Source organism: Pungitius pungitius, chromosome 4, assembly GCF_949316345.1.
Source record: "Pungitius pungitius chromosome 4, fPunPun2.1, whole genome shotgun sequence".
Classification (NCBI taxonomy): Eukaryota; Metazoa; Chordata; class Actinopteri; order Perciformes; family Gasterosteidae; genus Pungitius; species Pungitius pungitius.
The window spans coordinates 10,118,336-10,145,519 of NC_084903.1; the positions used below are offsets into that span (position 1 = coordinate 10,118,336).

General features: G+C 41.9%; 4 protein-coding genes across 7 annotated transcripts; 3 read left to right on the forward strand and 1 right to left on the reverse strand.

Annotated features, from left to right (window-relative positions):
• The first annotated feature begins 73 nt into the window (after positions 1–73).
• tgfbrap1 (transforming growth factor, beta receptor associated protein 1) lies at positions 74–11,110 on the forward strand. 4 transcript variants are annotated; one of them, XM_037455371.2, is made up of 13 exons: positions 74–457; positions 1,592–2,302; positions 2,814–3,008; positions 4,017–4,171; positions 4,339–4,421; positions 4,627–4,807; positions 4,899–5,059; positions 5,961–6,018; positions 6,109–6,252; positions 6,720–6,863; positions 7,473–7,632; positions 7,736–8,196; positions 8,539–11,110. In XM_037455371.2, exons 2-13 carry the CDS (start codon positions 1,606–1,608, stop codon positions 8,725–8,727), a joined length of 2,628 nt encoding a protein of 875 aa, XP_037311268.2. In that variant the 5' UTR covers positions 74–457; positions 1,592–1,605; the 3' UTR covers positions 8,728–11,110. The 4 variants fall into 4 exon arrangements, with proteins under 4 accessions (XP_037311268.2, XP_037311258.2, XP_037311277.2 ...); XM_037455361.2 differs by having other exon boundaries at positions 75–457; positions 1,587–2,302; XM_037455380.2 differs by lacking the exon at positions 74–457 and adding an exon at positions 475–1,095 and having other exon boundaries at positions 1,587–2,302.
• A 212-nt stretch (positions 11,111–11,322) lies between these two features.
• On the forward strand, positions 11,323–13,610 carry mrpl16 (mitochondrial ribosomal protein L16). Its single transcript, XM_037456129.2, has 5 exons — positions 11,323–11,546; positions 12,016–12,087; positions 12,226–12,374; positions 12,573–12,866; positions 12,956–13,610. Exons 1-5 carry the CDS (start codon positions 11,477–11,479, stop codon positions 13,145–13,147), a joined length of 777 nt encoding a protein of 258 aa, XP_037312026.1. The 5' UTR covers positions 11,323–11,476; the 3' UTR covers positions 13,148–13,610.
• Positions 13,611–13,839: 229 nt separating this feature from the next.
• Positions 13,840–19,413, forward strand: cenpq (centromere protein Q). The gene is made up of 9 exons (XM_037455090.2): positions 13,840–13,996; positions 14,117–14,236; positions 14,319–14,379; positions 14,522–14,630; positions 15,315–15,383; positions 16,990–17,119; positions 17,508–17,621; positions 18,258–18,329; positions 18,673–19,413. The coding sequence occupies exons 2-9, from the start codon at positions 14,132–14,134 to the stop codon at positions 18,889–18,891; spliced, it is 879 nt and encodes a 292-aa protein (XP_037310987.2). The 5' UTR covers positions 13,840–13,996; positions 14,117–14,131; the 3' UTR covers positions 18,892–19,413.
• Positions 19,414–19,697: 284 nt separating this feature from the next.
• Positions 19,698–23,060, reverse strand: LOC119198165 (C5a anaphylatoxin chemotactic receptor 1). The gene is made up of 4 exons (XM_037455079.2): positions 23,008–23,060; positions 22,845–22,927; positions 21,992–22,132; positions 19,698–21,514 (listed from the first exon to the last, which is right to left on the reverse strand). Exons 3-4 carry the CDS (start codon positions 22,118–22,120, stop codon positions 20,567–20,569), a joined length of 1,077 nt encoding a protein of 358 aa, XP_037310976.2. The 5' UTR covers positions 22,121–22,132; positions 22,845–22,927; positions 23,008–23,060; the 3' UTR covers positions 19,698–20,566.
• Positions 23,061–27,184: the final 4,124 nt, after the last annotated feature.

Sequence of the window (27,184 nt, forward strand, 5' to 3'; positions counted from 1 at the left end):
TGAGTTAGTACATACAATACCAGCACCTCCCTTGTGGGATACAATCAATACTGTTGTTTAACGCACATGTAGTGTCAACAAAGTGTCTCTTGTGAAATATGTCTGGCCTCAGCACTATCTAATATCTGCTCTTGCAACACATATACACGTTATATTAGGTCAGTACAAAATGTGTTAAGAAAGCTAACAACTTTGTTCTGGTTCTTTAACGCATCCTAATATCACCTGCAACCAGCAGGAGTTTCGTGCAAATGGGTGGCGTTTAATATACTGGAAAAGGGAGACCTAACGCTACCATTCAAGCTTTATTTACCACTTGTTGGTATGGTGCCGACCCGAGCACCATGGCCATATTAATGTTAGAAAGTACATATATGTCTTGGCGGTTGTTTCTAGAGTAGTGAGGCTCGCCTGCTAGTGGTGAAGCGGCCTGCCGTCCTGTGCGCTGTCTGCAGCGGTAAGTATGCTTGCGCCGACAGAGAAACTAGGGTGTGAGTTAGTGCGCAGAGTCTTTGACAGAGCATCATCTCAAGAAAGAGGAGGCCGGTTGGAAACAATGCCCCTTTCCTTCGGATATTCGCTTCGTGAGACATATGAGCAGTGACTGCTTTCTATGACCACATTGGAAATCTAATATCTCAGTGGGATTAGCTTGTTAGCATTGGCATTACTGGTCTATTCAAGCTAACGGTAGCTTAGCTAGCTGACCCAGAAGCTAACAAGTATAAGCAATTTAAATCTGAACACGAGTTCTTCGCAGACCCACATACCTTCTACTACGAGTAAATGGTTCTACCACCAGTCGGCCAGTGTTAACCAGGTCACATTGTTGAGCTAACGTTAGCTACTGGGTGTAGCCTTTAGCAAGCTAGCGTTAATGTCTTCAGCTGTCACTACTTTTCAATGGGAGAGTATGTTGGTTAATGATCTCAACAATTGTTGAAAATGAACTAAAACTTGACTCAACATGAATACGAGTCAAGAAATAAGACTTACTTAGCTTCACGACATTACTCGATGGTTTTTTCAAAGGATATATATGAGCTAACAATACCTGGGAAGGAGCGAAGTAACCGAAACAGGGCAGACTTAAAGGTAGCTTCAACATTTATGTCTAAGAATACAGACTCTCATTCATATTGATATTGCTATTTACATATATGACTTTGGGAGCTCGGCCATAAGTAGTATTTTTATAAACGTATCACCAACTCAAAGTGCCCAACCCTTGAGGAGAGAACATGACTAGACAGACACAGTTACTGTCAATGATTTCTCTGATCTATGAAATATCCGAAGATATCTGCTTTTTTTACTTAGAATCCAGGATAATGTTTTGCAACAGAAACACCATATATCTTGTAGATATAAACAATGGGATTTTTAATTTCTACTCCTGTTTGTGGTTCATCCAAGGTGAATCAGTCCAATTAACCAAAATCACGTCCCCTGTGAACTAGGGACACGCCTGTCCCTGTTATTTCTGTATAATTAATATTTAGCACTATATGGTCAGTATAAGGGTTTGAATTGTATGCAGATTTACAGATTGATTTGATGATGTCTATCTTTTTTGCATCCTCTAGTGTAGATGCCTTGGCTGAGATGAGTGTGAAGGCTTTTGAGCTTGTCCCCGCTGTGGAGCGAGATCTCCTCATGGGCGACAAGGCTCGCATCAACATCGAGTGCATCGAATGCTGTGGAAAACACCTGTACTTGGGCACCAATGACTGCTTCATCCACCACTTCCTGCTCGACGAGGTCACTTCCCCCAAAGGGAAACTGAGTTACTCTGCTCAGAAGCTCCTGCACAAATATCTGGGCCTCAAGAAACCAGTTGCTGAGCTGCGTGCCGCCTCCGCTTTGGAGCGTCTGATAGTGCTTTGTGATGGAATAGTGTTCCTGGTTGACATGGTGACTCTGGAGACCGTGCCCTCGGCGGCAGGAGGTGGAGCCAAGATCCGAGGTGTGACCGCATTCTGCATCAACGAAAACCCTGTAAACGGCGACCCGTTCTGTGTGGAAATGGGTGTGCTTTCCTCCAAGCGCCGTACGGTGCAGATCTACATGGTGCATGAGGACAGAGTGCAGCTGGTCAAAGAGGTGACCACCCCTGAGCAGCCCTGTGCCGTCAGTGTTGATGGTTACTTCTTGTGCGTGGCCCTTGCTACACAGTACATGATTCTGAACTACAACACAGGAGCCTCCCAAGACCTCTTCCCTTACAACAGTGAAAGGAGGACACCTATTGTGAAGCGGATCGGCAGGGAGGAGTTCCTCTTAGCAGCACCTGGTGGTCTGGGTAAGTACCTGTTCAGTACCGTTGCCACTGAATTTGGTTTCTTCGGATATAAAAAGGTGTGCATTTCACTCAGAATGGACACGTCTACATTCAAGATGACCTTTTAATCTATGATATTTGATTGTTAATTGGTACATATTTCGCCATTTATCAATGTCCAGATCGTGTTTATTGATTGGGTATATTATGAGTTGTTTTTCTTATACTGCTGGGAAGTAGTGGTGGCACAAATGTCCATAAATTAATTTACTCAATACGTATTTGTTGGTCTTATTCAATCTATTGATGATCCATCGTCTTTTACCTTGATGAGTGAAGAATATACTAAATTGAACCACTGCTGTATTCAAAATGTTGTTACTTCTCCACACAGTGGTTGCAATTCCTAACTTGTTTTTATATACAGCATTTATTTTTCCAATTGCTCTATTAGAATTTCTTGACTCGAGTGCTCGATGAACTAGTTCGGTTTATCTGCTATTTGTCTAAAATGGTCCCCTTCCTTTCACAGGAATGTTTGCCAATGCAGAAGGGGTGTCTCAGCGGGCTCCAGTCAACTGGTCAGAGAGCGTGATTGGTGCCGCTGTGTGTTTTCCGTACGTGGTTGCTTTGGACGAAAGCTTCATCACCATCCACAGCATGTTGGACCAACAGCTAAAACAAACCCTTTCATTCAGGGATGGACACATTCTGCAAGACTTTGAAGGTATCTTTACATATTGCTTTCCCACGCATTTTTAACGTATGTCATGGAACCCAATATTTATCAATAGATAGATATATTATGGCAGTGAATTTTTGATTGCTGTTCATGCATTTTCCCTGATTTTATTTAGGCTGCAATGCAGTCAATGGTCATTCTGTCTTCTAAATTTTTAATAATAGTTTCAATAAAAAAGCCAGTTTAACAAGAATTAAAACTGCAAATAGACTAAAGGACTCGTTATTAGAAGGATAAATCAATACAATTATGTGAAAATAACAAACAACAGTTTTTATAGTTGAAAGCAAGTCAATACATCCTGCCAAGCGTCCTGCCTCCTGCATGTGTACTCATTATTTGTAATATTAAAACTCTTATTAAACTTTTTTTCATTCGTTTATGTGTGTGTATTGTAACCGTAATGACCAGTGAGTATCTGAGTTTATTTGTGCAGACTTAAGCTGTCCGGCCGAGCTGTCAATTGCTCTTTTTTTAATGCCCACAGCTGAGGTTTTTAATTTTAATTTTAATTTTGTTAACGAAAGTGCTTCTCTAATGTCAGACATTATAGTTACTTGCCATTTTTATTTCCATTAATATTATTGTACTGTGTAAATCGCATGCCATTAAGCTTCCTTGTTGCCCATGGATGTGTAAAAAAAGGAATTGGGGAAACGTGTCTGTTATTCAGTAGCCTAGGTAAGGAATGAGTCTCAGCCTTGGCCGGATGGACCGTAATTCTAAAACCTTTTTTAGGTGGTCTTTTAGGGAGTCCCAATGAATCTGAAGCATGAGCTTCCTGTTACAGATAGTTCAGTTCAACAACTGATAAGCAAGAGAAACGTTACAGACGCAGTTATCTCCCCGCAGAGCTAGAGAAGTTTTGAAAGTGTAGATCGCAGAATTAGGAAAATAACTAGTCTGTTGTATACCAAAAAACATATACAAAATACAAATCACATTTGTGGCTGTGTGCGAGTGTTGAAGTCCTGAGTGTGTGTGTGTCTTTAGGAAAGGTCATTCTGGCTTCCACTAAGGCCGTGTATATCCTGGTGCCGCTGCCCCTGGAGAGACAGATCCAGGACCTACTGGCCGGTCACAGAGTGGAGGAGGCGCTCCTCCTCACAGAGGGAGCGCAGCAAAATATTCCCAAAGAAAAGTTCCAGGTAACAGACATGTTTGTTTTTAAATAAATAGCTGAATTGTGTTAATTTGTCCAAAGTCTGTGATAACTTGATAACTTACACATATTTGAACATAAACTATTGCATCATTGTCAGGATGTTTCTCGACTAAACACAAAGCACCTCGTATATTCTGTCTGCATCTATAGATTTTGCATAAAAGAATCCTGCAGCAGGCCGGTTTCATCCAGTTTGGCCAACTTCAGTTTCTAGAAGCAAAAGAACACTTCAGGTAAGCGTTTGGTGTTACTTTGTTTGTTAACTGTCAACAAAGTAACTAATATTTGACCACTCTTTTGAAATGATTGATATTAAAAGAAATGTTGTGCAGCTACGAGGTGTCGTTTGCATTCCAATCTTGTCTCCGTCCTCTAGTCTTTGGCTTTTAGCTCTTGATCGCTTTGTGCATTTCTTTTGCTACCTTTTTATATTTGTAGGAAGGGCCAGCTGGACGTGCGGGAGTTGATATCTCTTTACCCGCTGCTGCTGCCAGCTTCCTCTCCGTTCACACGCTGCCACCCGCCCCTCCATGAGTTTGCAGATCTCAACCACTTGGCACAGGGCGACCAGGACAAAGTGCTGCGCTGCAAGAAATTCCTCATCAGTTATCTGGGAGAGGTGAACAGAGTCAAAGAAATTGATTTATTCACAAATGTTGCAGCAGTTTCTATATATATTACATCATTTTTTTTGTTATTTTTAAATGTAGGTACGAAGCACAGAGACGGCTAACGGCTGTGGAGAGGACGTGGACACGGCGCTGCTGAAGCTGTATGCTGAACAGGATCATGACAGCCTCCTAGACCTGCTGGCTTCAGACAACGCCTGCCTGCTAGCAGACAGCGTCCCATGGCTGGAGAAATATAACAAGTCGGTATACTGTCAGTTTGGGTTTTGGGCCAAGGCTTTTTAAAGTATTTTTCATAAACACATTTCATGTTTTCAGGAGCCTTAAATGTTAAATTGTTTCTCTCTATTTGATGGTGTCAAATTCTTACAGCTAGTGACCCTTTGTGAATCAATTTAATTTTTATAGAGACAGAATGAGGGAGGGCTTTGTTTGGTAAATACACACTGTTGGTTACCAGCCTTGTAAAGCTTTAATACCGTGTCTAGTTTAGTTGTGCCAATTTAAATACCGTATTTTCGCGACTATAAGGCGCACAAATTTGGTATTTAAAAACGACGGTGCGCCTTATAATCCGGAGCGCCATATATATGGATCAATTGGTTGATTCATACTGGTTAACGAGGATCCATTGGAGGGAAAGTCTGGTGCTAGCAGCCGCGGTAATTCCAGCTCCAATAGCGTAAATTAAAGCTGCTGTAGTTAAAAAGCTCGTAGTTGGATGTCGGGATCGAGCTGACGGTCCGCGAGGCGCCACCGTCTGTTCGAGCGCTGCCTCTAGGTGCAAGATGCACGAAAGCATTTGCCAAGAATGTTTTCATTAATCAAGAACGAAAGTTGGAGGTTCAGAGATATTGTTAATATCCACATTAACGTTTGAACAACGTTACCATGGGAGTGAACGCTTAATAACGTTTGATTTAGCACAGCCCGATCTAGTGGATGCATAACGCAGCCCCAGTCAAACGTTTTACTGCAGTATCTTCTATTCTATGCGCCTTATAATCCGGTGCGCCCTATATAGGAAAATATTTCTAAAATAGGCAATTCATTGAAGGTGCGCCTTATAGTTGCGAAAATACGGTACATTGTAAAAAAAAAGCCGATGTTTTGCTTCATTTTGTCTTTTCCACCTTCCCGTAGATATTTCGCACTTGGTCTGCTCTATCGCTGTAACGGTCAGGATTCAGCAGCACTTCAAGTACAAACTCCTTAATTTTGTCACCAAAGCATTGGCACCAACACAAATCTTTGAGGAATTTTCATATCGCCTTTTTATTTTTTCTGTCAGCTGTGGATTCGGGTTGCAGATGGGGATCTGCAGGACTCCACCAGGTCTGACCTTTACGAGTACATTGTGGACGTTCTCTGCTCCTGCTCCACCCTGGACCTTGTGTGGAAGTACGCAGACTGGGCCTTACGGAAGGATCCCACCGTAGGTTACCAGAACTTCAAATTATATAAACAATTCCAACTGTTCTCTCAAGAAGATGCTGGTTCAATTGTAAACCCGGGGAACGAATTTGTCTTTCTTCTAAATTTCAATCATTGTTTCAATAAAAAAACCTGTTGAGTAACAAAAAATAACTGCAAATGGACTAAAGGACTTATTAGAAGGATAAAACCCTACAATTATGTGAAAAATAACATATAAACACAACACAATTTTAATTAACCTTTTTTATAGTTTAAAGCGAGTCAAAATTTCCCACAATGCTCATTGCATTGATTGAAGTGCTTAAAACATTTACGATGGAAGGAAAGACCGCTATAATAAGTTCGTATTGACCTCCCTCATATGCCTGCATACCTCTCCATCATTGCATGGCGTATCTTCATATTCTGCATTCTTTCTCCTTCATTTTACGTCATATGGTTTTTTCTTTCTTTTTTTGTCCATAGATGGGTGTGCACATCTTTACCAAGAGGCCTGCCAGTAAAGAGCTTCCACAACTCAAGCCTGATGATGTAATCTCTTACCTGGGAGAGCACAGCCAGGCGCTGCTTCTCTACCTGGAGTACCTGGTGCTAGAGAGACAGATAAAGGTACAATGAAAAGCCTTTGTGGTGAGAGAGAACCGGGAGACTCATTCAGATAATGATGTCAACAAGTGGCCTTTACCGTTGAAGTGTCCTGAATTAAGTTACTCTTTAACAATACAGTTACATGGACTGCAACAAACTCACTATTGAACCCATCCTAGAAAATATAGCTCCTCACAGGGCAGTATTTAGCAGGTTTTTTTTTTAACTTTCTCCTGAAATCCTGACCTGGGAGCCCTTTCTATGTGTATTTGCACCTACAGTTTCTCTCTGGCTTCTCCTAAGAAGTCTGCCACCTAAGTACACAAGAAAACAACCAGAGACAGGTTTTTTTTAACTGGTTTTAAGAAGCAAAAGACAAATCCAATTAGAGCATTGCTCCATTTCAGATTCCCACTGAAAAGCTAGCCATTAAAACCACTGACCGATGTACTTGGACACTCCTCCGTCAGTAGATTTCAACCTCAAAAATTGACATTCTTTGTGATGTTTTTCTTTCATTTAGTTTTAAGACCATTTAAAAAAACAAATCTGAAAAATGCTCCTCAATCAAGCAGAATTCAGAAATTTGCACTCAATGTTAACGTGAAGTCTCTCTGTTTGTGGATACAGAAGGAGAAGTTCCACACTCACCTGGCCATGTTGTACCTGGAGAAGGTCTTGTCCCTGTTGTCGATGTCACCAACAGACAAAGAGAAGATCTCCAGCTCAAGAGAGATGCTCCAGGCGCTGCTCAGGGGGTCCAACCTTTACCATGCAAAGTCTCTTTTGGGTGAGTCGGAGGTTGGAACTACATTTTGATATTTTACTCAAACATGGAGATCAAAATTCAGGTTCTTGACTCTTAATGTTTCAAGTTCTCCTGCTCTGTTCAGGTAAGATGGAGAACTGTGAACAACTGCTGCTGGAGCGTGCCACACTACATGGGAGGCTGGAGGAGCACGATAAAGCGCTGCATCTATTGGTGCACGAGCTCAGAGACTTCCCGTCTGCAGAGGCCTACTGTGTGTGGGCCTCTGCTAGTCGGGATTTGGCGTACCGACAGCAGCTATTCCACCTGCTCTTGGGGATTTACCTCGACGGAAACCCCGCGGGTAAACCCCAGGCTCCAGCAGGAAGTGGAGAGCTGGCGATGGCAGCAGTGGACCTCCTGAATCGGCACGGCGAGGTGTTTGATGCCGTGCGCGTCCTGCGCATGCTCCCTGAGGGCTGGTCGCTCCAGCTGCTGCGGCCCTTCCTGGGTCGGGCCATCAGGGCCAGTGTGCACGCCAGCCGCACCTCCCAGATTGCTGTGGGGCTGGCGCACTCTGAAAACCTTCAACTGCTGCATGACAGGGTGAGGAACGCATGACACGACTCAAAAACATTACTTCAACAAATTATTGAGATGAGCAAATACTTTCTTCTTCCTCCGACTACTATACTTTAGTGAGTTGTGTTACGTGGTAGGACACCATCATTTATCAGATGTTTGTTATTGAAGCAAAGGGAGTATTGGTTTCACAAAAGTTGTCGCAGTAATACTGACAATATCAACATAAATGTCTACCTCTTCTAAAAACTCTCTCAAATCTTCTTAAATTGAATAAAGCAATGAAATAATAACTGAACTTAATATAGTTGCATCATATGTAAGATGATTAATTTTTCCTGTTTTTTGTTGCATTTCTCTCCTCAGTTGAAAGACCGTAAGAAACCAATCTTTGTGTCAGAGAAGAAAGGATGCCACCTCTGCCACAACACCTTCAGTGAGCCAGACGTGGTGTGTCTGCCAGGTGGAGTGCCTGTCCACACCCACTGTGTGGCCCAGAGAGTAAGAGACTCTCCCACAAAGAGACAGTTAACTAATAGCAGTAACCACACGTGATACTTTTGGCACCAAACAAAAGCAGGACCCGCTTGTGGGGACTGAGGACTATGGGGAGAACAAAAAGCCCACAACACCCTTTGCCATAGTGGTGTGCTAAGGGAGCTGATGAGAACACACAGACTGCAAGTTATTCCACTATCGGGGCTGCACTGGCTTGTAAGATGATGACTCTATTTTTTGCAACTTACAATCTGGACACGGTGCATTTGCATTGCTTCCTCCCTGATTTAGGTGGTGATAATTTGCACATGAAGCAGTGAAGTGAGTTGCGATTTCAAGTGGTTACTGAAGACGTGTTTTAATGGCAGGTGTGAAATGACAAATTTGGAGCTTTCCTCTATTGATCGTGTCACCATCGACGCATGTCACTGCCAGGCTTGAAGCAGGATTAAGAAACGACAGCTTAGTCACATCCGGCCCCCGTTACCCCATTTACCAACAGAGAATTTATTTAGAGACAGGCTCCTATGCTTTTTTTAAATGGGTTGTGCCGATCATCACCTCTGCTTCAACAGTTTTTAAACCAGAACTTGAGAAACTGCTTGAGCTAATGAACACATATTCGAGACCTGCTGCAAATATTGTCAAAGCATGCAACGTAATACAACTTACAGTTCTGATCTCATCACCTCCTCATACGGCTATTGTATTTATATTGTCCTAACTTGCACATTGCGATGTTGGGCTTTAATGTGAAATACTACAAATATTCATCATTACTGATGGAATATGAGTCGTTATTTGTCTGTCTTTTACTCTGTGGGATGTGCACTCACTGCTGCTTTAGTTTCCCCTCGGCCATCAGGGCACAGAATGTTTTACTCACAGCAATTCAGTTCAACATTTTGATCCAAACTTATTTTTCGCAGCTGGAAACTGTTGTCTGTGGAGCAATATCGGTGTAAGACACTACATGAAGTCCCACATTGCTCCTCTGTACCTGGGGATTCAATCCTCAAACTGCATCAAGGACCAATCACGCTGACTCTAAAACTTCCAATTTTTCTTTGAATTTTTGAATTTTTAATCCTGTTGACACAAAACAAATGGCATTTAGTGGCAATTTAATTTATAGTTGGAGGGCCAATGTAGTTTATTTTAATTTCGTAATACAATTTGACATCAGGACGGGCGCTCAGGCCATTTTCAATTTGAACTTGGGTGTTTTCTTTCAAAGTTAACACATTGTGAGACATGAGTAACTTGGCTGTAGAAGTATTTTACCACAAGCTGGCATCAATGTGTAAAATGTTTAAAATAAACTACAGTTGGAACATGATGGAAAAAAATATTACTGTATTTGTTATCACTATTCTAAATGCCCTTAAATACCCTTTTTAAATTGTGGTTTAATAAAAATAAGTGCTTCCTTCAGGTTGCAATTATAATATGAGGCAACAGTAGAAAGATATTTTGACAGTGTATAGGACTAGCATGAAAACCTTCCAGTTTCCAGTATATATGGAAAAAGAGCATGGCATTCCTAACAAGCTTGGCCAATATCTGTCAGAAAAAGGCATTATATTGCATTGCACCATAAGCCTTGCTTTTTTTTTATTAAATTGCATTTCCAGGAACAACACCTTAGCTCTCATAACAGCCAGAGTTTTATCTTTAATTCCCACATCATGACATCTTTCTCAAAATAGTTATTTCATGTAGAACTCCTTAAATTGACGGACCACCGGTTTGTCCTTTAGTGCTTTCCAAAAGTCTGGTATGAGTAGCTATACAAAGTGCAGCAATTGTGTTGACATGCAACAATCAGGGACATATCCCCAAATGTGAGCTTGATGGGAAGCTTTGCTAAAAATATTTCATAACAGAAATGGAAAAACATGGTTCTGTAACGCTGCTTAAATCCTCTCTCCTCCTATCTCTCATCCAACACCTGTCTCTCATCCTAGAAGTGTGCCACTGTCAGCTTCTTGCTAAAGATGCTCACTCAGATTGATTTTGACCATTTGACAACAACTAAACCTCTATACTGTTGTGTTTGTTTCTCCGATGCCTGTGATATCTATGCTAGCCTTCTATAACTGCAACACATCTCTGTGAGGGAACTCTGTGCAAACATGGGACTATTTTTCTAACATGGAGATCTGAATGTTGTAGATTCTGTTGACTTGACTCACTTTCCATGGTGGGAATTCACATCTGATGCACAAATCAACAGTTTTGGTGTAGCTTGCTTGAAAGGCCTCCTAACCATGACTTTAAATTTCAAACATTACATTTGTGTAAAAAAAATACTATTGTATTTTATAATTATATGTATATACTGCATTTGTACTTGTTTGTTGCTTTCTAAATCAATGCCACTGTGGATGGTGTACAAACTGTAAATCCGTCCCATTTTAATAAACATGAAACTACTATATATCTGTGTCTCAATTTCACATTTCTTAATTTCTGTTTGTTGATCAAAGAATAATCATGGATATTAGTAAAAACAGACCAGGCTGCAGATATGTTGTAGTATTGAGGTGGCGGGGAAAAAGATTAAAGTGACCTTCATGTGCAAGAAGAAAACCAACACATCTGTACATAAAGATACCTCTATTGTGAAAGACCACACACAGGAAGTGACTTTCCGCCTACCGGAAGTTGAAGTAGCACTGCAGCGACCTTGTACAGGGCATGCTGTCCACAACAGTTTTTATTAGTTTGCCATCGTAAAATGCTGGCATAAATAGCACATGCAAAGTGGCCGTTCGGTGTTTAGAGTGTCCTTCTCAGCGATAACATGTTTTCTTTCATCAAAGTCGCAGTCGGTGGATTGGGAGGCATCTGTCGAGCACACGGTCACCAACAAGGTACACCACGTAGCTAGCGGGGACGTAAAATGACGTCCAGCGTCAACAGTTAACGTTAAGTTAGCTCATAATGTGACTCTTAAAGTCTTTGAGATATATGTATTGGTTTGTTTTAGCATGGGCTGTGCACATTTGCTGTTTCGTTAAAGACCAGTGACGAAATTAAAGTTGTTTTTTTTATCCTGGATTAATGCTACATTGTCACATGTTAACACAAGTAAGTCAGTCTGCACACTATAATGCAGTTTGATTCCGCACACAATTATAAAATAGGCTTCCCCTTTTACTGAGGCAAAAGTACAGCAGAAAAAGATGAATAAGACCACTGTTTCAATTTTTAAATTGATTTAAACTGATATCTGACAATAACTCTTGAAGATGCATTTGCTCAATTTCATACATTTATACTCCGAGGTATGATTTTAGCAGGTTTACATGACGGTTGTTTATTCTGCTGTTTGTTCCACAGGTCCTCTACACAGCCACTTGAAAGTCCTGTTTGCCGGTCTGAAGACACTTGAAATGCCGCCAGACTACAGTGGTAATCATTCATTCTCTTCTCCATTTTTATATAAACACAGTACACGTGGGGGAAAAACATAGGCTTTGTTCGAGTAGACTTGTTTGCATGATGATGTTGTATGTCCATGTTCATGATTCCATACTCTTGTTTCTAAAGATGTGGTGCTGCCAGAGAAGCCTAAATTGAAGTTTATGAACAAGGTGCCCAATTTTAAGAAAGCAAAGAAAGAGATGAAGAAGCTTCGGGATATCCAAGGTCCAGCAAAGGCAGCAAATACCTTCACGACAGGAAAGTACGCTATTGTGGTCAGTACATTTTTGTTCACTTTCATTTTAGTTTAGTGACATCTAACAGCTGCTGGAAGCATCAATGTCTGTGAACAGAACGTTACATGTCATAGTCCAGCCCATGCCACGGTATGTCAGCTGGCTGGTAACGGCAATGGTTACATATTATCTGTAGAAACATTTCAAGTGACTTCCCTCTTTCTTTCTAATACTCAGGCCATGGGAGGGGGCTACCTTCACTGGGGTCACATAGAGATGATCCGTCTAACCGTCAACCGCAAGATGGATTCCCGGACGACATTTGCGCGCTGGCGCATCAACGGCCCATATAAGCCCATCACGCGTAAAGGTCTGGGTCAGCGCATGGGTGGGGGCAAGGGAGCCATCGACCACTATGTGACACCCATCCGTTACGGTCGATTAATTGTGGAAGTGGGAGGAAAGGTGGAGCTCGGGGAGGTTGAGCAAATCTTGATTGAAGTGGCAAAGAAGCTACCCTTCCCTGCTAAGGTGAGATGACTGATTTGAGAAAGATCCTTTAGAGGGTTAATTGACAAAAAAATAGCCCAATAATTCCTTGCATTGTGGTCTTCCTCCAGGTGATGACCAGAGAAAGTCTAGCAGCTCTACAAAAGAAGCATGTTGATATGGAGCAGAACAACCAGAATCCCTGGACCTTCAAGGAGATCGCACTCGGCAACATGCTGGGTATCAGGAAAGTGCTCAGCCCCTTCGACCTGCGCAGCCATGGACGCTTCACAGGCAAATTTCACCTCCCATGGAGGGTGTGATGGACCTGAGAGACAGAAGTGGACAATGTCCTACTGAAACGGCAACAAGACCACATCGTTGAAGAGGCAAACAAAATAAATTGCCATGTCGGGAATTTTATTTCATTTTTATTTTACATGCAAACAAATTTGTGAGATATTACATTTTTCGTCAGGGATTCTTTCATTCTCTTCAAAAAACAATAAACTCACATGGTGTCATTGGATTCAAAGGTCTATTTCTAATTGGCTACAAAAAAGTAAGTGAAATATGTACCACAGATTGAATGAAGATGTGTTTCTTTTTAAGGTGCAATTGATTCGTAACAAAGAATTCCAAATGCTGCTTTGTTCATTTAGTGGTGAAATATAAAAATAAATCCACAAAAAAAAAAAAAGAATTCAACTTGAGTGCTCCCTTACCTATTCTCTCATTTGTTTTCACTGCGGTTGTATTTGCTAATGCTGTTGAAAAAAATATCACCTGTTCCCACCTTTGCCACATTTTTAGTGGCACCCTGAAACTAAATGACTACAACAGGTTCATTTTTGAGAGAGAGAGAGAGCTCACTATACCCTGATTTCAGGCTAATATGTGGCATTTTTGACGTGACGTTGTGAAAAGGCTAAATTTAATTTATATTTATGGCTGCTTTTTTTCCGAAGGATCGAAGTTTTTGATAAACTTGTCAATAAGAAGCCCCGAGTGGTTTGAGTCGACCTCATCAGCTGCCTGTCGAGCATAACTCCGGGATTCGAAGTTTCTGCGCGCATGCGCGTTGAATGTGCTCTCAACCGTTTGAAAACAGCAGCGCGAAATAGCATCTCGGCGGATGACAACAACAACAGTTGGCGATTGTATTCGTTAAGGTGTGTAATACGAGTGTTCTTTAGGGTTGGCTCAGTTAGCGATAAGCTAACGTTACGTTAGTTTAGCTTGCGTCGTCACATAGCGTCACGTTAATTTGCTTTACGCTCACTTATCGCTAGCTAACGTCTGCAGCCATGAAGCCCGCGAGAGGGTCAAACCGGGCCTCGTCACAAGCACCTAACACGAAACCCAAGAAAATAACCGATCGGACGATGGTGCCCCAAACATCTGAGCATCCGGTAAGACACGGAAACCACGCCAGCTGATGTCGGTCTAGCGGTTTCCTGCCAGGTTACCTCACACACTGCTGATGTTTGACAGGACTCGCAGTCCAGTGAAAGCAACCGTGGCGCCCAACCAAAACCATCCCGGAAGAGGAAAGGTTAGAAGAGCTCTCTTAAGCACACTGGCCTTTATTTTCAAATGTATGAATGTGACACCTTGCAGGGATAATAGTTCAACACGCTAGCAAACCGACCGCAATGTTGTTTCTTTGTGTTGCTCTTATTTGTTCCCTCACAAAGCTGAAGGCTCATTTTCAGTCCCAAAAAAAGTCAAAAAGGAGGAAAAGTGGAAGCTGATGCCAGTATCCTCCATCATTGCTCTGGAGAACATAATGGACTTGTCAATACTGTGAGTTTCTCTGTTGACTTGCACTCATTGTTGTTAATCTGACAAGATGTGTTTTCCTAATTTGATTTAATTCAATGGTGAGGCTTATTTGCTACCTTCACAAAGACAAAAAAGATCAGGTGATTAACTGTAAAAGAGATATTTCGCTTTTTAAAAGCTTTGGAAAGGTGGAGTATGTGGAAGATGGAAAAGCATTAGATGGATCTGCACGTCTAAGGAGTGTCTGGTCTCACACACCTACTTATTTTTACCTCTGGTGTGTTTTCCCTACCATTCTAACATGGGCCCCCCTCCACTGAGAAAATGTGCAATTCAATTCTTTTAGATTATCATTTTGTTATTTTTCCACGCACAACAATTCCACACTGACATTAATATGTCGCGAATAAGTCTGTGTGACGCGCAGAGAGCACCAGAAACGCTGTGGTTCTTATTGCAGGTATGTTGACTGATGAGTAACTAAAGATTGCTGTACCCAAATGCCACAAAAAAGTCCCAAACATAAACCTAATGTTCATCAAACAGCACTGCCAAGTTGATGCGATTAGCCAAATATTGATTTAGTCATCACTCTCAAATTCTGCTATGGGTCGGCAGACATAATTGTACTCGCCCAGCCAATGACATCATGCATTAAATAATAGTAGAAAATAGACTTTGTAAAGACACTTTTTTTTTCCCCAGAGCAACGCTTGCTTTAAGGCAGAAAGAGAAGAAGGGGATCCAGGAACATCTCAACCTAATGAAAACCAGGTGAGCAAGAAGTCAGTTGATTTTGATATGTACAGTAGATATAAAAAGCCTTAACACCCCAGTTTAAATTCCAAGATTTGTAAAAGAAAAAGGAAAAATCAATAGAAGAGTCATGTCTATTATCTTTTTACACCGTTAATAGGACCTATCATGTAAACAATTCAATTAAAAAAATATATATAAAAGAAAATATTTTAGGGGGGGGAAGAAATTGAAAACCTTTTGATTTTATTACAGCCCGCATTCGTTTGGGGTAGTGTTCTATTGATTTTTGGTCATTTTTGCCAGACTTGGATGTTTTTCTTTGTAAGAAAAGGCTCCGTCTTGCCACCCTACCCCATAGCCCAAACCTATGAAGGACACTGGAGATTGTTTTCACATGTAGGACACAGCCAGTACTTGCCAGAAATCCCTGTAGCTCCTCTAGTGTTGCTGTCGGCCTCTTGTGATGCCTCCTTTACCATTCCCTTCTAGTCCTTTCATCACTTTTGGAGGGACATCCAGTTCTTTGTAATGTCACTATTAATATGTCACCATATTTTCTCCACCCGATGACTGTCTTCATTGTGTTCCATGAAATGTCTTGGAATTCCTTTGTAACCTTCTCATGAATAATACTTTTCAACAATAAGATCTCTCGGATGCTTTGGAAGCTTATTGCGGATCAGGGTTCTTCTGTAGGGCAAAACTAAATAGTACTAGAACAACTGAACTTAATTTGATTTACCGTATTTTCGCGACTATACGGCGCACTGAGTTACAAGGCGCACCTTCAATAAATCGCCAATTTTAGAACTATTTTCATATATAGAGCGCACCGGATCACAAGGCGCATAGAAGTAACTGCAGTAAAACGTTTGACTGGGGCTACGTTATGCATCCACTAGATCGGGCTGTGCTAAATCAAACGTTATTAAGCGTTCTGAAAACTCTTCACTCCCATGGTAACGTTGTTCAAATGTTAATGTGGATATTATATGAGTGACGTCACATTGTGCGCCCTACACTGACCATCCCAAAACTCTGTAAAGTGCAACGCCGCTCCAGAACATGAAAACACAGTCCGTTACAATACGCTGTTGGAGCTGTAATTACCGCGGCTGCTGGCACCAGACTTTCCCTCCAATGGATCCTCGTTAACCAGTATGGATCAACCAATTGAGCCATATATACGGCGCTCCGGATTACAAGGCGCACCCGCCGTTTTTTTTAGGAAAAAAAGGATTTTAAGTGCGCCTTATAGTCGCGAAAATACGGTAATCAGAATCCCTTTAAACAATGGCCGGTGTGTACTGACTATTTAACATGAGTTTGAATTAAATTAATTCAACCACCTCCCACGCCCATTTAAAAGAGGGTGTGCACACTTATGCGAAAAACTAATTTGTCATCTGGTGGGGGGGGGTTGTACTACAAAGCAGGATTTGGGGTTTCTGAGGTAGTTTCGGACCTGTGTTTGACTCACCGTGTCAACTATTGGTGTGTGACTGTTATGATGTAATTGTGGTTGTTGGTTCTCTCTTGTGTATTTCATGACGCCTCCATTTTCATTTAAAGAGTGGGAGCAATAGAAAATATGACTTAAATTTTTCCCAAACTTTTTTAGGTTTCTTGCTCAATGTTCAGAACTCAAAGTTCCATTGCAAAAAAAAACTGATTCTGAGCAATCATCTCAACGGCGCCAGGAGGAGGCCAGGAAGTTGGTGGTGGGAAAGACAAGTCTGAGCTCTCTGGAGGTAAGAACAAATCCAGTCTGAAGAGGCCAATTCCTTCACCTCTTCTGTTGCCCTAATGTGATGTGTTTAACATGTTTGATGAAATCTACAACAAGTATTGCAAAGTTGAATTTTCCTTTGTTTTCTAAGAGCAATCGCGGTCAGGATAGTAATGGATAAATCAAACAATGCACAGCTGCTTGCCCCCGTGGTCTTGCCTGGTCTTGAAACATGGTCCAGAGTCATCTTTTTCTAAAACAAAAAAAATGCAGATAATACAGAGACGAGACCTACTGGAATGCAGTGCAACTATCTGTGAATAAAAGTGTGTGAATATGACAATCATTGTAAGTAAATAGTGTCTGCAACTGTGTTACTTGACGTCTTGTTTTCCTCTCTGGGTCTTCAGGAAGACTTGAGGGCGGTGGTCCGTGCTCTGGAGACGACAGAAAAGCAGAACGTCTCTTTGCGGCACTCGTGCAGTGTGCTGAGGGAGCAGGCGGAGGAGGAGTACGCTAAAGAGGTGCAAAGCATCACAAGTATTTGAATGTATGGGGTGTAGTTTATAACTCTATTCTGTAGCTGATAGTTGATTACTTTTTAAGTTAAGGTTTTCATTTGCAATCCGTTTGTAGGAGAGGAGCTTTGTCGCAAGGATATTCTTGATAAATTATTTTTGCAACGTAGCTTTTTTATTATCAGGTCTTACATGTACTTCATCAGCTCAGACCAATGTGTTTTTACCACAGTCTCCACTCGTTGACTCATTTCAGCAGCGTGCTGAAAAAAATCGGACAGTATTGTGGGGGAGGGGGGGACGTAATGTTTGCATTCTGGATTAAACAGTACAGTGGGTACGGAAAGTATCCAGACCCCTTTACATTTTTCACTCTGTTTCATTGCAGCCATTTGCTAAAGTCAAAAACGTTTGTTTTATTTCTCATTAATGTACACTCAGCACCCCTCTCTCGACAGAAACGGGGTTAAAAGGGGTCTGAATACTTTCCGTACCCACTGTAGGTCTGAGCTGTAAACGGGAAGCCGAGATTTGCAGCATTCTTGCTGTGTGTTTATATAATCGATTAGCTGATGACCAAAAGGCCTTACCTTACCGTATCTTACTCAGGCTGTCTTGTCCTTCCTGCCTGTGCTAACACAGATTTCACAGATTGCTGAACAAGCAGATCTCAATCTTCCCCCGCTTCCTCCACGAACTGATGAAACATTAGAGGTGAGACATTTTCGCTGTTTTTGCAAGTGTTCGTGTTGTTTTTTGTGAATAAGATGTGGTAAAATGTCTGTGCTAGCGCTTCCTCTACAAAGTTACCGAACAGTCTGGACATGCTCTATTGTGTAAGTTCTTTGTAAAATTGTGAAAATAATTGTTCATACGTATTGCAAAAGGCAGACATCTGTTGTTCTGTGTTTTCTTGTTTGATCTTGTTAGGATTGTTAAACTTTAACTCTGTTTAAGGTTTAAAAAATATTTTACAAAACATCGTAGTGACAGTGCTTGAGATATATATATATATATATATATATATATATATATATATATATATATTTTTTCACAGGTTCGATTGAGAAAAATTTTACCAGACAGCGAGTGTGAGACCACTGCCCGGAAACTGGGAGAAGTCCTGCAGACGTCCGGAGCCGGTCCGGCTGCACAGGCGCTGCTTCTTCAGGCACGCAAGCACGCCGATCAGCTCTTTATCCCTGGCTTCACCACGATCGGTGCTGCACCTTGCTCAGACACAACCCTCCCCAAATCCCTGCTTACACTGGGCTGAAAATCACTGTATGTGTGTATTTTTTAAAGGAATGTCACTGATTGAAGAAGTATGCAAACTTCATTTGGAGCTTTGGTGTACGAGGAAAGTCTTAAAAGAAAATTCCATCTTGTGTGGTTGTGGAAAAACTTTCAATAATATAACTACACCCTTCAAAATTGTAGCCCCCATGTGAAGAAATTAAAAAAAGTTAACTTTGGTTGTAACAACAACAGCAGCAGTAGTAGCAATAAGAAGAAATACTAGAGCAGACAGCAATCCAAGCAACAATTATTTTAAGAAACAATTAAATGATCAATCTTCTTCGAAGGAGTTGTATCATGCCCATTTTCAAGTTCACTCTTGCATTCTGGGTCCTAGAACATGTTTACGTGTTGTAATGGCGTCTTATACTGTCCGAATATCCCTGTGATCACACCCTGGCTTTAGGTGTGTTTGTAAACTCCCTGTCAGCTGATGTTATTCACAGATGTTCAGATAGCTCAATGCTCTTCAGGTGAGCCTAAATACATACACTTCATTAGAAATACTGTACTTGCAAATAAAGTTAGTGGTTGTTAATCATTAAAATGGTTCTCTTCTGGATCTTGAAGACACGTATGTGTGCGGATGAAAAGTGAAAATGGATTTTGATCGTTTGTCCTTAAACAGATGCCCTTTAAAGACACTGACTTTTATTCACTTAAGTTTTAATATAGAAAGAAAATGCAGAAAAGGTTTGCCTTTATTAACCAAAAACATTCATAAATTGATCTATGCACACTGCAGCATTTACTTCCTCCTCAGCATCCTGTGCTTCAGTCCTCTACGACACATACATTCATTAACGTGCGGTACAACCAGAACGAGGCGGCTGCATAGACAAGGGCGTGTTTAGTTTGGGCCTCATGAGCGCCGTAGATCGATGGATCTGCGACACCGATAAGAAATAAACTCCGTATCCCGTTCCTCGGAACACAGCAGAGATGGTGCATGAAGGCTTTCAGTGCGTCAGCTTGGAAGAAAAAGGTTACTCTGGGTAAAGGAGACTTGCATTGGCTAATTACCATGAGGGTGCTCCTTGCCCATTAGGGTTAGCAGACAAGATGATTCATGAATTCACTTTGATGCCCAAGTATGTCCCGGCCTTTAGCGCGTTGCAACAGAAGCAGCATTCCTCACATCTTTGGCCATGTACTCTCACCGACAGTTAAATCCATTTATCTTGGCTGACAGTAGCGAAACCAAGGCGGGTTCAGGGTTGGTTGAGGCGCACATTCCTCGTCGTGCAACGTTTCACTCGTAGCGGCTGTCTGACAAATCACAGGACATAAGATGTCTCTGAAAGACCTAGTGTCATCATCAGGAATCAAACCTTTTAATGCCAAGGATATACATATAAGAAATGTGGAAATATGAGTTATTTGTGCTTTTGCAATTGCTTTTGAACACATTTGGAAGGCCGTGGCCTAAAGCATAAACTTTGCAATCCAGTAACTCAAGTCTTTCTGTTCCATAAACGCAGCTCACTTTTTAGGAAAATATGAGCAAATGGATGAACCAGCTAAAAGTTATATTTATGAGATTTCACTTTCTTTCCAAAATCATTCTAGGCATTTGTTTTTAACAAGAAAAAGAAAACTGAAAATCCGCAAGTTAAACGTTAAAAACAGATGTTTTCTCTGGATTATATTTGTCAGTTTTTCAGAGAGTTCTTGAGGGACTTCCTACGTATGGACTCTGAGGAGTCGTCGTTGAAGAGCCTTTCAATAGTGGAGACGAGCGAAGCCCGGATCGCGCTGCCTAATCCTCGCGCAGCAAACACGTAAAGCACCGGGTTCAGAGCACACTTGATGTACACCATGTACAGAGAAATGTATTTGCCCAACGATGCTCCTTTAAACAGCGCATTCCGGTCCGGTCGGCCTTGAGCCACGGCCCACAGGAACCGACAGACAAAATACGGCACCCAGAAGGTGAGGAAGAGGAGCATGGTGAGGAACATCAAGTGGTACATCCGGGTCATCCTGCGGCTCGTGGAAGGGCCCGAGGAGGTCGGCGTCAGCGGCACCGCGTGCCTGATGCTGAGCAACACGGCCACGTTGCTGCCCAAGAACACCAGCAGGGGCAAGATGAACCCCGCCACGGTCTCCGTCACGAACAGCCCCACGTTGAACTCGCCGCTCTCCTGGCACTGCAACCTCCCCGCCGTGTTGTTCAGGACGGCGTGGTACAGGTACGGCGCAGAGAAGACGGTGGCCATCAGCCACAAGACGCCGCAGGCCAGAGGGACGGCCCAGGGGGGGCGTCGCAGGCGAGCCCACACGGGCCTCAGCAGACACAGGCATCGCTCCAGGGCCACGGCGCACAGGAGGAAGGCGGAGGCGTACAAGCCCAGCACGCGCAGGAACATGGTCAGGTGGCACAGGATGTTTCCGAAGGGCCAGCTGTTCCTGTTGCCCACGTATCCCAACATCAGGGGGATGCGCACGAGCAGCACCAGGTCGGCCAGGGCCAGGTTCAGGACGTAGATGCGGAAGCTGCTGGCGGCGCGCGTCTCCCCGCCGCTGCCTCTGCGCATCAGGTAGCGGTTGTGGCGCAATCCGAGAGCCCAGACCACCAGCCCGTTCAGGGGCACGCCCACCTCCGGAGACCGAGAGAACCGAGGTCATTCAGCATGGCAGGCATTTGAGGACATTTGCACATTTTAGGGAAACACTCTCAACAAAGATGTGGCCAATTGGCCCAGGATGGCCGTGAAAGGCCAAAGAAATACGAGGACAACAGGAAAAACAGTGAAGACGATATATGTTGCTGTAATAAACAATGTGTGAAACTGAGAAGTTATGGTTGTGCGTTACACTGCGTATTGGCTACCTGTACATAAATAAGACCCCCTTCCCCCCCTCTGCCTACATTTTCAGTACAGACATGAGACACTTGCATCATCGCCATAACTGTCAGTTCCAGCTGGAGTTCCAGCTTGCACCAAACAAGGTTGTTTCCTTTTTTTGGACCCCCAAAGGTCATCACCAATAGATGATCCCAACTATTACCACGCCATTATGCAGCTCCCGTTGCATTATTTCCATGCGTCCTATATTTAAAGATGATTTCTCACCAGGAAGATGGCCAAAGTAACGGCCATTTGGACTCCCAGGACTGCGTCGTTCTGCCAGGTGCTGTTGGAGCTGCTCGCGCTGGTTGGAAGCAAGTTGACTGGAGACTTTGTCCCATTCATATCGGCCATTGAGATGAGGAGCTGAAACACACATTTATGTATTTAAGGGTCGTTTTTTTCTCTGCTGGGATTTGACGAGACAATCAAAGCATCCCAAAAGGGCTTTATTTATTTTATTTTTGTATCCATTTCACCTTTAACCCACATGAAAAAAGTGAAACACTCCTGCTTGAATACAAATTTCATTCTGACTGGCTGGTGTCCACATCACAGCGTAATGTCACCACACACTTCCTTCCTTACTTTTTCACCACTGTGTTTCCTGCTATGCAATCTTTTGGGTTGCTTTTAACGCTAATTATATTTCGTCTTACATGAGTGTAGCAGAGCAATCTATGTCAGATCTCTTCCTCGCCACCAAGCACATTGGTTTTTGATCACTTATGAAGAGTTTCGCAGCGACTTTCATCAACAACAACCACCACAGGTGTGCTCCCAAACCTGTTAACGTTTGAAGAACCAGATTTTTTTGTCTTCAGATGAGTGAAACGATTTCGCCATATGTTCAAGTAAACAACCTGACTTTTTAAAAGCGCATGCATACTACACAGATTACAGGGCGCGTGTCTTGTTTAGGCCGTCATTAAACACCGAGGAAAGAAATCCGTTCTTATCTCCTCCGGGTTCCTGGGGCCCTCGGGGGCCCTGCCTGATTGTACATGTAGACGGAGCAGTTTGCGTGCAGCTGGAATGAGAACAACATGCATGAATGCACTCCTCTGGCCAACGTTACCTGAAGCTGCTGTGGCCCCTGGTTCCACACACGGCCACTTCTAGAATCTTCACTGAACCAGACGTTGAGGAGTCATGAGTTACCTGCGTTTTTAAAGTCCATGTTAAAAAGCTTCTTTCATTTTCAACATTATTTGCTTGTAAATGTAAAGCGGTTGCCTTACCTGCTTTATTTGCCTTGTGTGTGGGAGAAATGGAGCAGGCGATAAAGAAAGAAGGAGTGGCCACTTGCTGTTATAGTCTCTCTCTCTCTCTCTTTTTCTCTCTCTCTTTCCTGTGTGAGCTTGCAACACACACTTCTTCCTTTGAACACATCGATGGACATTAAAACATACGTTTTGGCAAAATTGTTTTCTAACAAAATGTTGTTTCATCTTCATCCCAAAGTTGTTTAAATCACCTTGACCTCTATGCTTATCGTTTAACAAAGTTACGAATTACACTACTAATGAAAATATAGTTTACTTTTATTTTTTGTGTGCATTTTTATAGGTTTCATTAGCAAGAAGAGTCTAATCGGTGTTTTCTCTTTAGAGGTGCACATTTATGTTCTCAAATGCAGTCCTTTAACGCTTTTTTTGTTTGAACATTTTGTTAGAAAATGTAGGAATATATGGAGGAAAGACTATATAAATATGATCTCTGTTTAGACTCCTAAACCACAAAGAAGCAACACATTGGCTTTAATTCTTAAGCCATCACAAAATAAATTTTCTTCTATGGTCCCTTCTTCAACATTTAAATCTGCAGTAAATCTTTGAACCACATGAGGGAGCGTAAATATTGGCATTGTACATGAAGTACCAACTTTATGTATATATGTAAATACATATATATCATCATTTTACAATTTCATTTTTTGTCTTTCTAATCATTTATGACAACGCTCTGATGTGGAATGTAGAGCTGATCAAGTAAACTTGGTGGTCTTTTCTGTCTCCTTCAACCACGGACAACAATCTCTCTCTCTCTCTCTCTCTCTCTCTCTCTTCCTCTCTGTGATGTGTAAGTGACCATCGGAAGCTGATTCAGCAACCCCTCCGTGGAAGGAGGGCGCACAGATTGTGACACCTTTGACTAAATAAATCTAAGCTAAAGAAAGAAACCTTTGAGTAAGCTTCAATCATGACTTGTGTTTCAACTCTGCTCCATGCTTGCAAGCCTTTAATAAATGTCCTGTTCAATGATTTCACACCAGTGTCGAGTAAAATTGTTCTAAAATGAACGCAGTGAAACGCCGCTTTGAGTTTGCAAAATTTGGCCATTTGTATTTGTAACTTCATATCACAAGACTGCTAAATCCCACAAAAAGACCAGACCTAACAATTTCAATTGCTCATTCATTTAAACCGTAGACGTAATTTGGTTACACTTATCCTACCTCTGTTTATGGAAGGATGATTTCTTAAAACAGCTATGCACTGTCGTTTGATCAAATGTTACTCAAAAAAGAATCGATTTTACATTAGTTGGAGATTATTTTAATACAGATTTGGTCCTTTACTTGACCTGCGATTGAAACAAAGCAAATCACAGATGCAATTTTCAGGGGATAAAATTCAGTACCAGCATTTGCTTTGAGAACAACTGACCTTCCTTTTGAGATTTGAAGCAACAACGTGTTTTCTTTTAAATTGAGCTGCAGTAGATGACCTTTCCCGGTAGAGAGCAGTGTTGCTCATTCTCCAAACAATTGGAACATCTTTTGTCCTTTTTTTTAGCATTTGGAGTGTTTTTCTTTAAAGCTGACAAGCAAAAGTAGAGCCATCAAAATATAATTAAGTATAAATAAGTATAGGTATTCATTCAGAATGACCCATTCCAGAATTACTTCGAAACTTTAACCCTTGCAATAAATATGGAGCTACTTTATTATATACTGCTGTAGGAATGGACCTATGATTATATATATAATTAATTAATCGCTGAGTTAATTGTTTTTATTAATAGTTTGATATCAAACGTAACAAGTAACCAAAGTTATCAAGTACATGTAGTGGATGAAAATGTACAGTATTGCCTCCTCCATGTAGAAGTGTAGAACGAAATGTAAATGATTGAATGAAATAAATTAACCTCAAATTGTACTTAAATATGTGGTATCTAGTGCTGAGGTTGTACTGTAGATTTTAACCCAGTGTGTGAATGGCTGTCGGGGGTTTGGTTTGTCCCTTCTGGGCTACTGTAGAAACATGGCTGCTGCGACTCCGAAGGAAAGAGGAAGACTTTTGTTTGTTGGCACAAACAACTCATTTGAAGAACAAATCTTTTTTCCGGGTGATTTTACATTTAAGATAACATACTTTACATTTGTGTTCCATATTTCCCCCTTATTAAGATCACCCTAAATGATACACACTGTTCAGTGTACTACTTTTCGGAAACCAATTAAAAAACTTACAAAAAACAGCAATAACGAAAGAAATGTGGGTTAATTATACATACATACATACACATTGAATACATGTGGCTTTTGAAATTCATGTGAGTGTCTGAAACACTTAATGTTTCTGAAAAGATTAATTCAAATACACTGTGGAGGTCAGTTTCTGTCACTATTAGATTTGATTGGTAAAAAGGTTTCTGATGGTTGGCAGCGACTAAAAGGAAAAACCAAAACAATTAACAAGCTTGAATTTGTATCTTTCAAAGACACAGATATTAATCAAACTAGGTATGAAACAAAAGCGGTTTGTGGCGCAAATGTTGCCATGTCAACTGATATCCACAATGTCATAGTGACAAAGGTTAGAATTGCTCTTTTTTTATTCGTAAGCATTGAAAATAAAATAATTCTCAACAATATTTACACACATATACATACATATATTATGTCTAAAATAATACTTTTAGCATTTTCTTAAAAACTTACTTTAATAGAATACATTTTGAAATGAAAGTGACATTTAGCTCTGCAGGTGGGCTACCCCCATATTTCATTGAATAATAACCAATGAAACTAAGAATTGTGCGTATATTCAAAATAGTTTGTGGAATTGAATCGTTCATAACCAGCGACGGTCTTTCCCCCTTCTTAAGCTCACCCACACTTCCTATAAACCTGCTAAGTTTAGCTCTAGTGGTTTTGATCGGGGAAACCGAACAGTTTTGGTACGTTGCAGTGAAAGAAGTAAAGACTCAACTCTGTGCTTTGTTGCCTTTGTGTCATTTTCATAGTGTTCATCAGTTGTTTCATTTGGTTATTGAGTAAAAGCAGCAGCTGATTTTTTGGTCTTAAATCCATGTTGTTGATGATATGACAACAAACTGCGTGTCTCACATGTCACGCTTTGAGGACTCGGAGACAAGATGACGACAGAGAGAGCTGGAAATGTCATCGGATCACATCAGTTGTACGTCTGCCGGGGCCTCTCATGCAGATACCACATATGACAGAAAGATCGAGAGCGGTTTGCCCACGTGGAAACACCGACGCAGAGCTCTGCCTCTCATGAAATCATTTCATACACAAACTTTCACCTTGGCTTTTGTTTCTGGTTTCCACCACTCCAGAAGAATAATTGAAAGCAGTCAAGGATATTGATGTTTAGGATCTGCTTGACCCCTGAATTTGATGCCAGTTCCTCTCCTTCTTTATCTCGGCACACGTTTTCATGTGATATCACCTTCTCTGATCATACTATTCTTTTTTTTTTTTTTTGCAAAAGGGGAAAATTAGAAGCGACTTCCTCCGTCAACGCTTAATCTACCAGAGGAAGGAGACAGAAGGAGTGAGGCCTGTGTTTGAAGTCTCCTCAGCTGGCTTATTACACACTGTGAATTTCCACCGGTGAACGGGAGGGTCCCCGCCACGTCGCCACTTCTTCCCCCGCCTCTTCATGTACTTTCAGCCCTTTCCCTTCACCCACTTCCCCGCCGATGTGTCTTCTCGAAACGTGTTCCCTCTTCAAGCGCACTCACGGGAATGTGACGTGGCCCCCGTGGCACACGTCCAGCGAGCGAGTGTGCGAATGGGGGGGTTGTGTGAGGCTCTTCGCGGCGCTGGAGCAGAGCGGGAGGGGAGGAATAGATAGTGAGAATGAATGGGGAGGCACCTTGTCTTCTGAGAAACAGAACAATATGACTTGGTTACCGGGTTACCACGAGCAAACAGTGCGGACAGTGAATATTCTGGGCCTGCTCATGGTGTACATCACCAGGATAGTTTGCAGGATCACACTCATTTGATTGAAAAGGGGTCGCTGTCAAAATCCCCCACTGGTAACACCCAGTTAACCGTCACACCGAGATCCAGTTCATCTCACGACCCTGCACAGTCATAATGTGAATGCATTGGACAGGTGGCTGGATAAGAAATGGGTCTGTGATTCAACATATGAG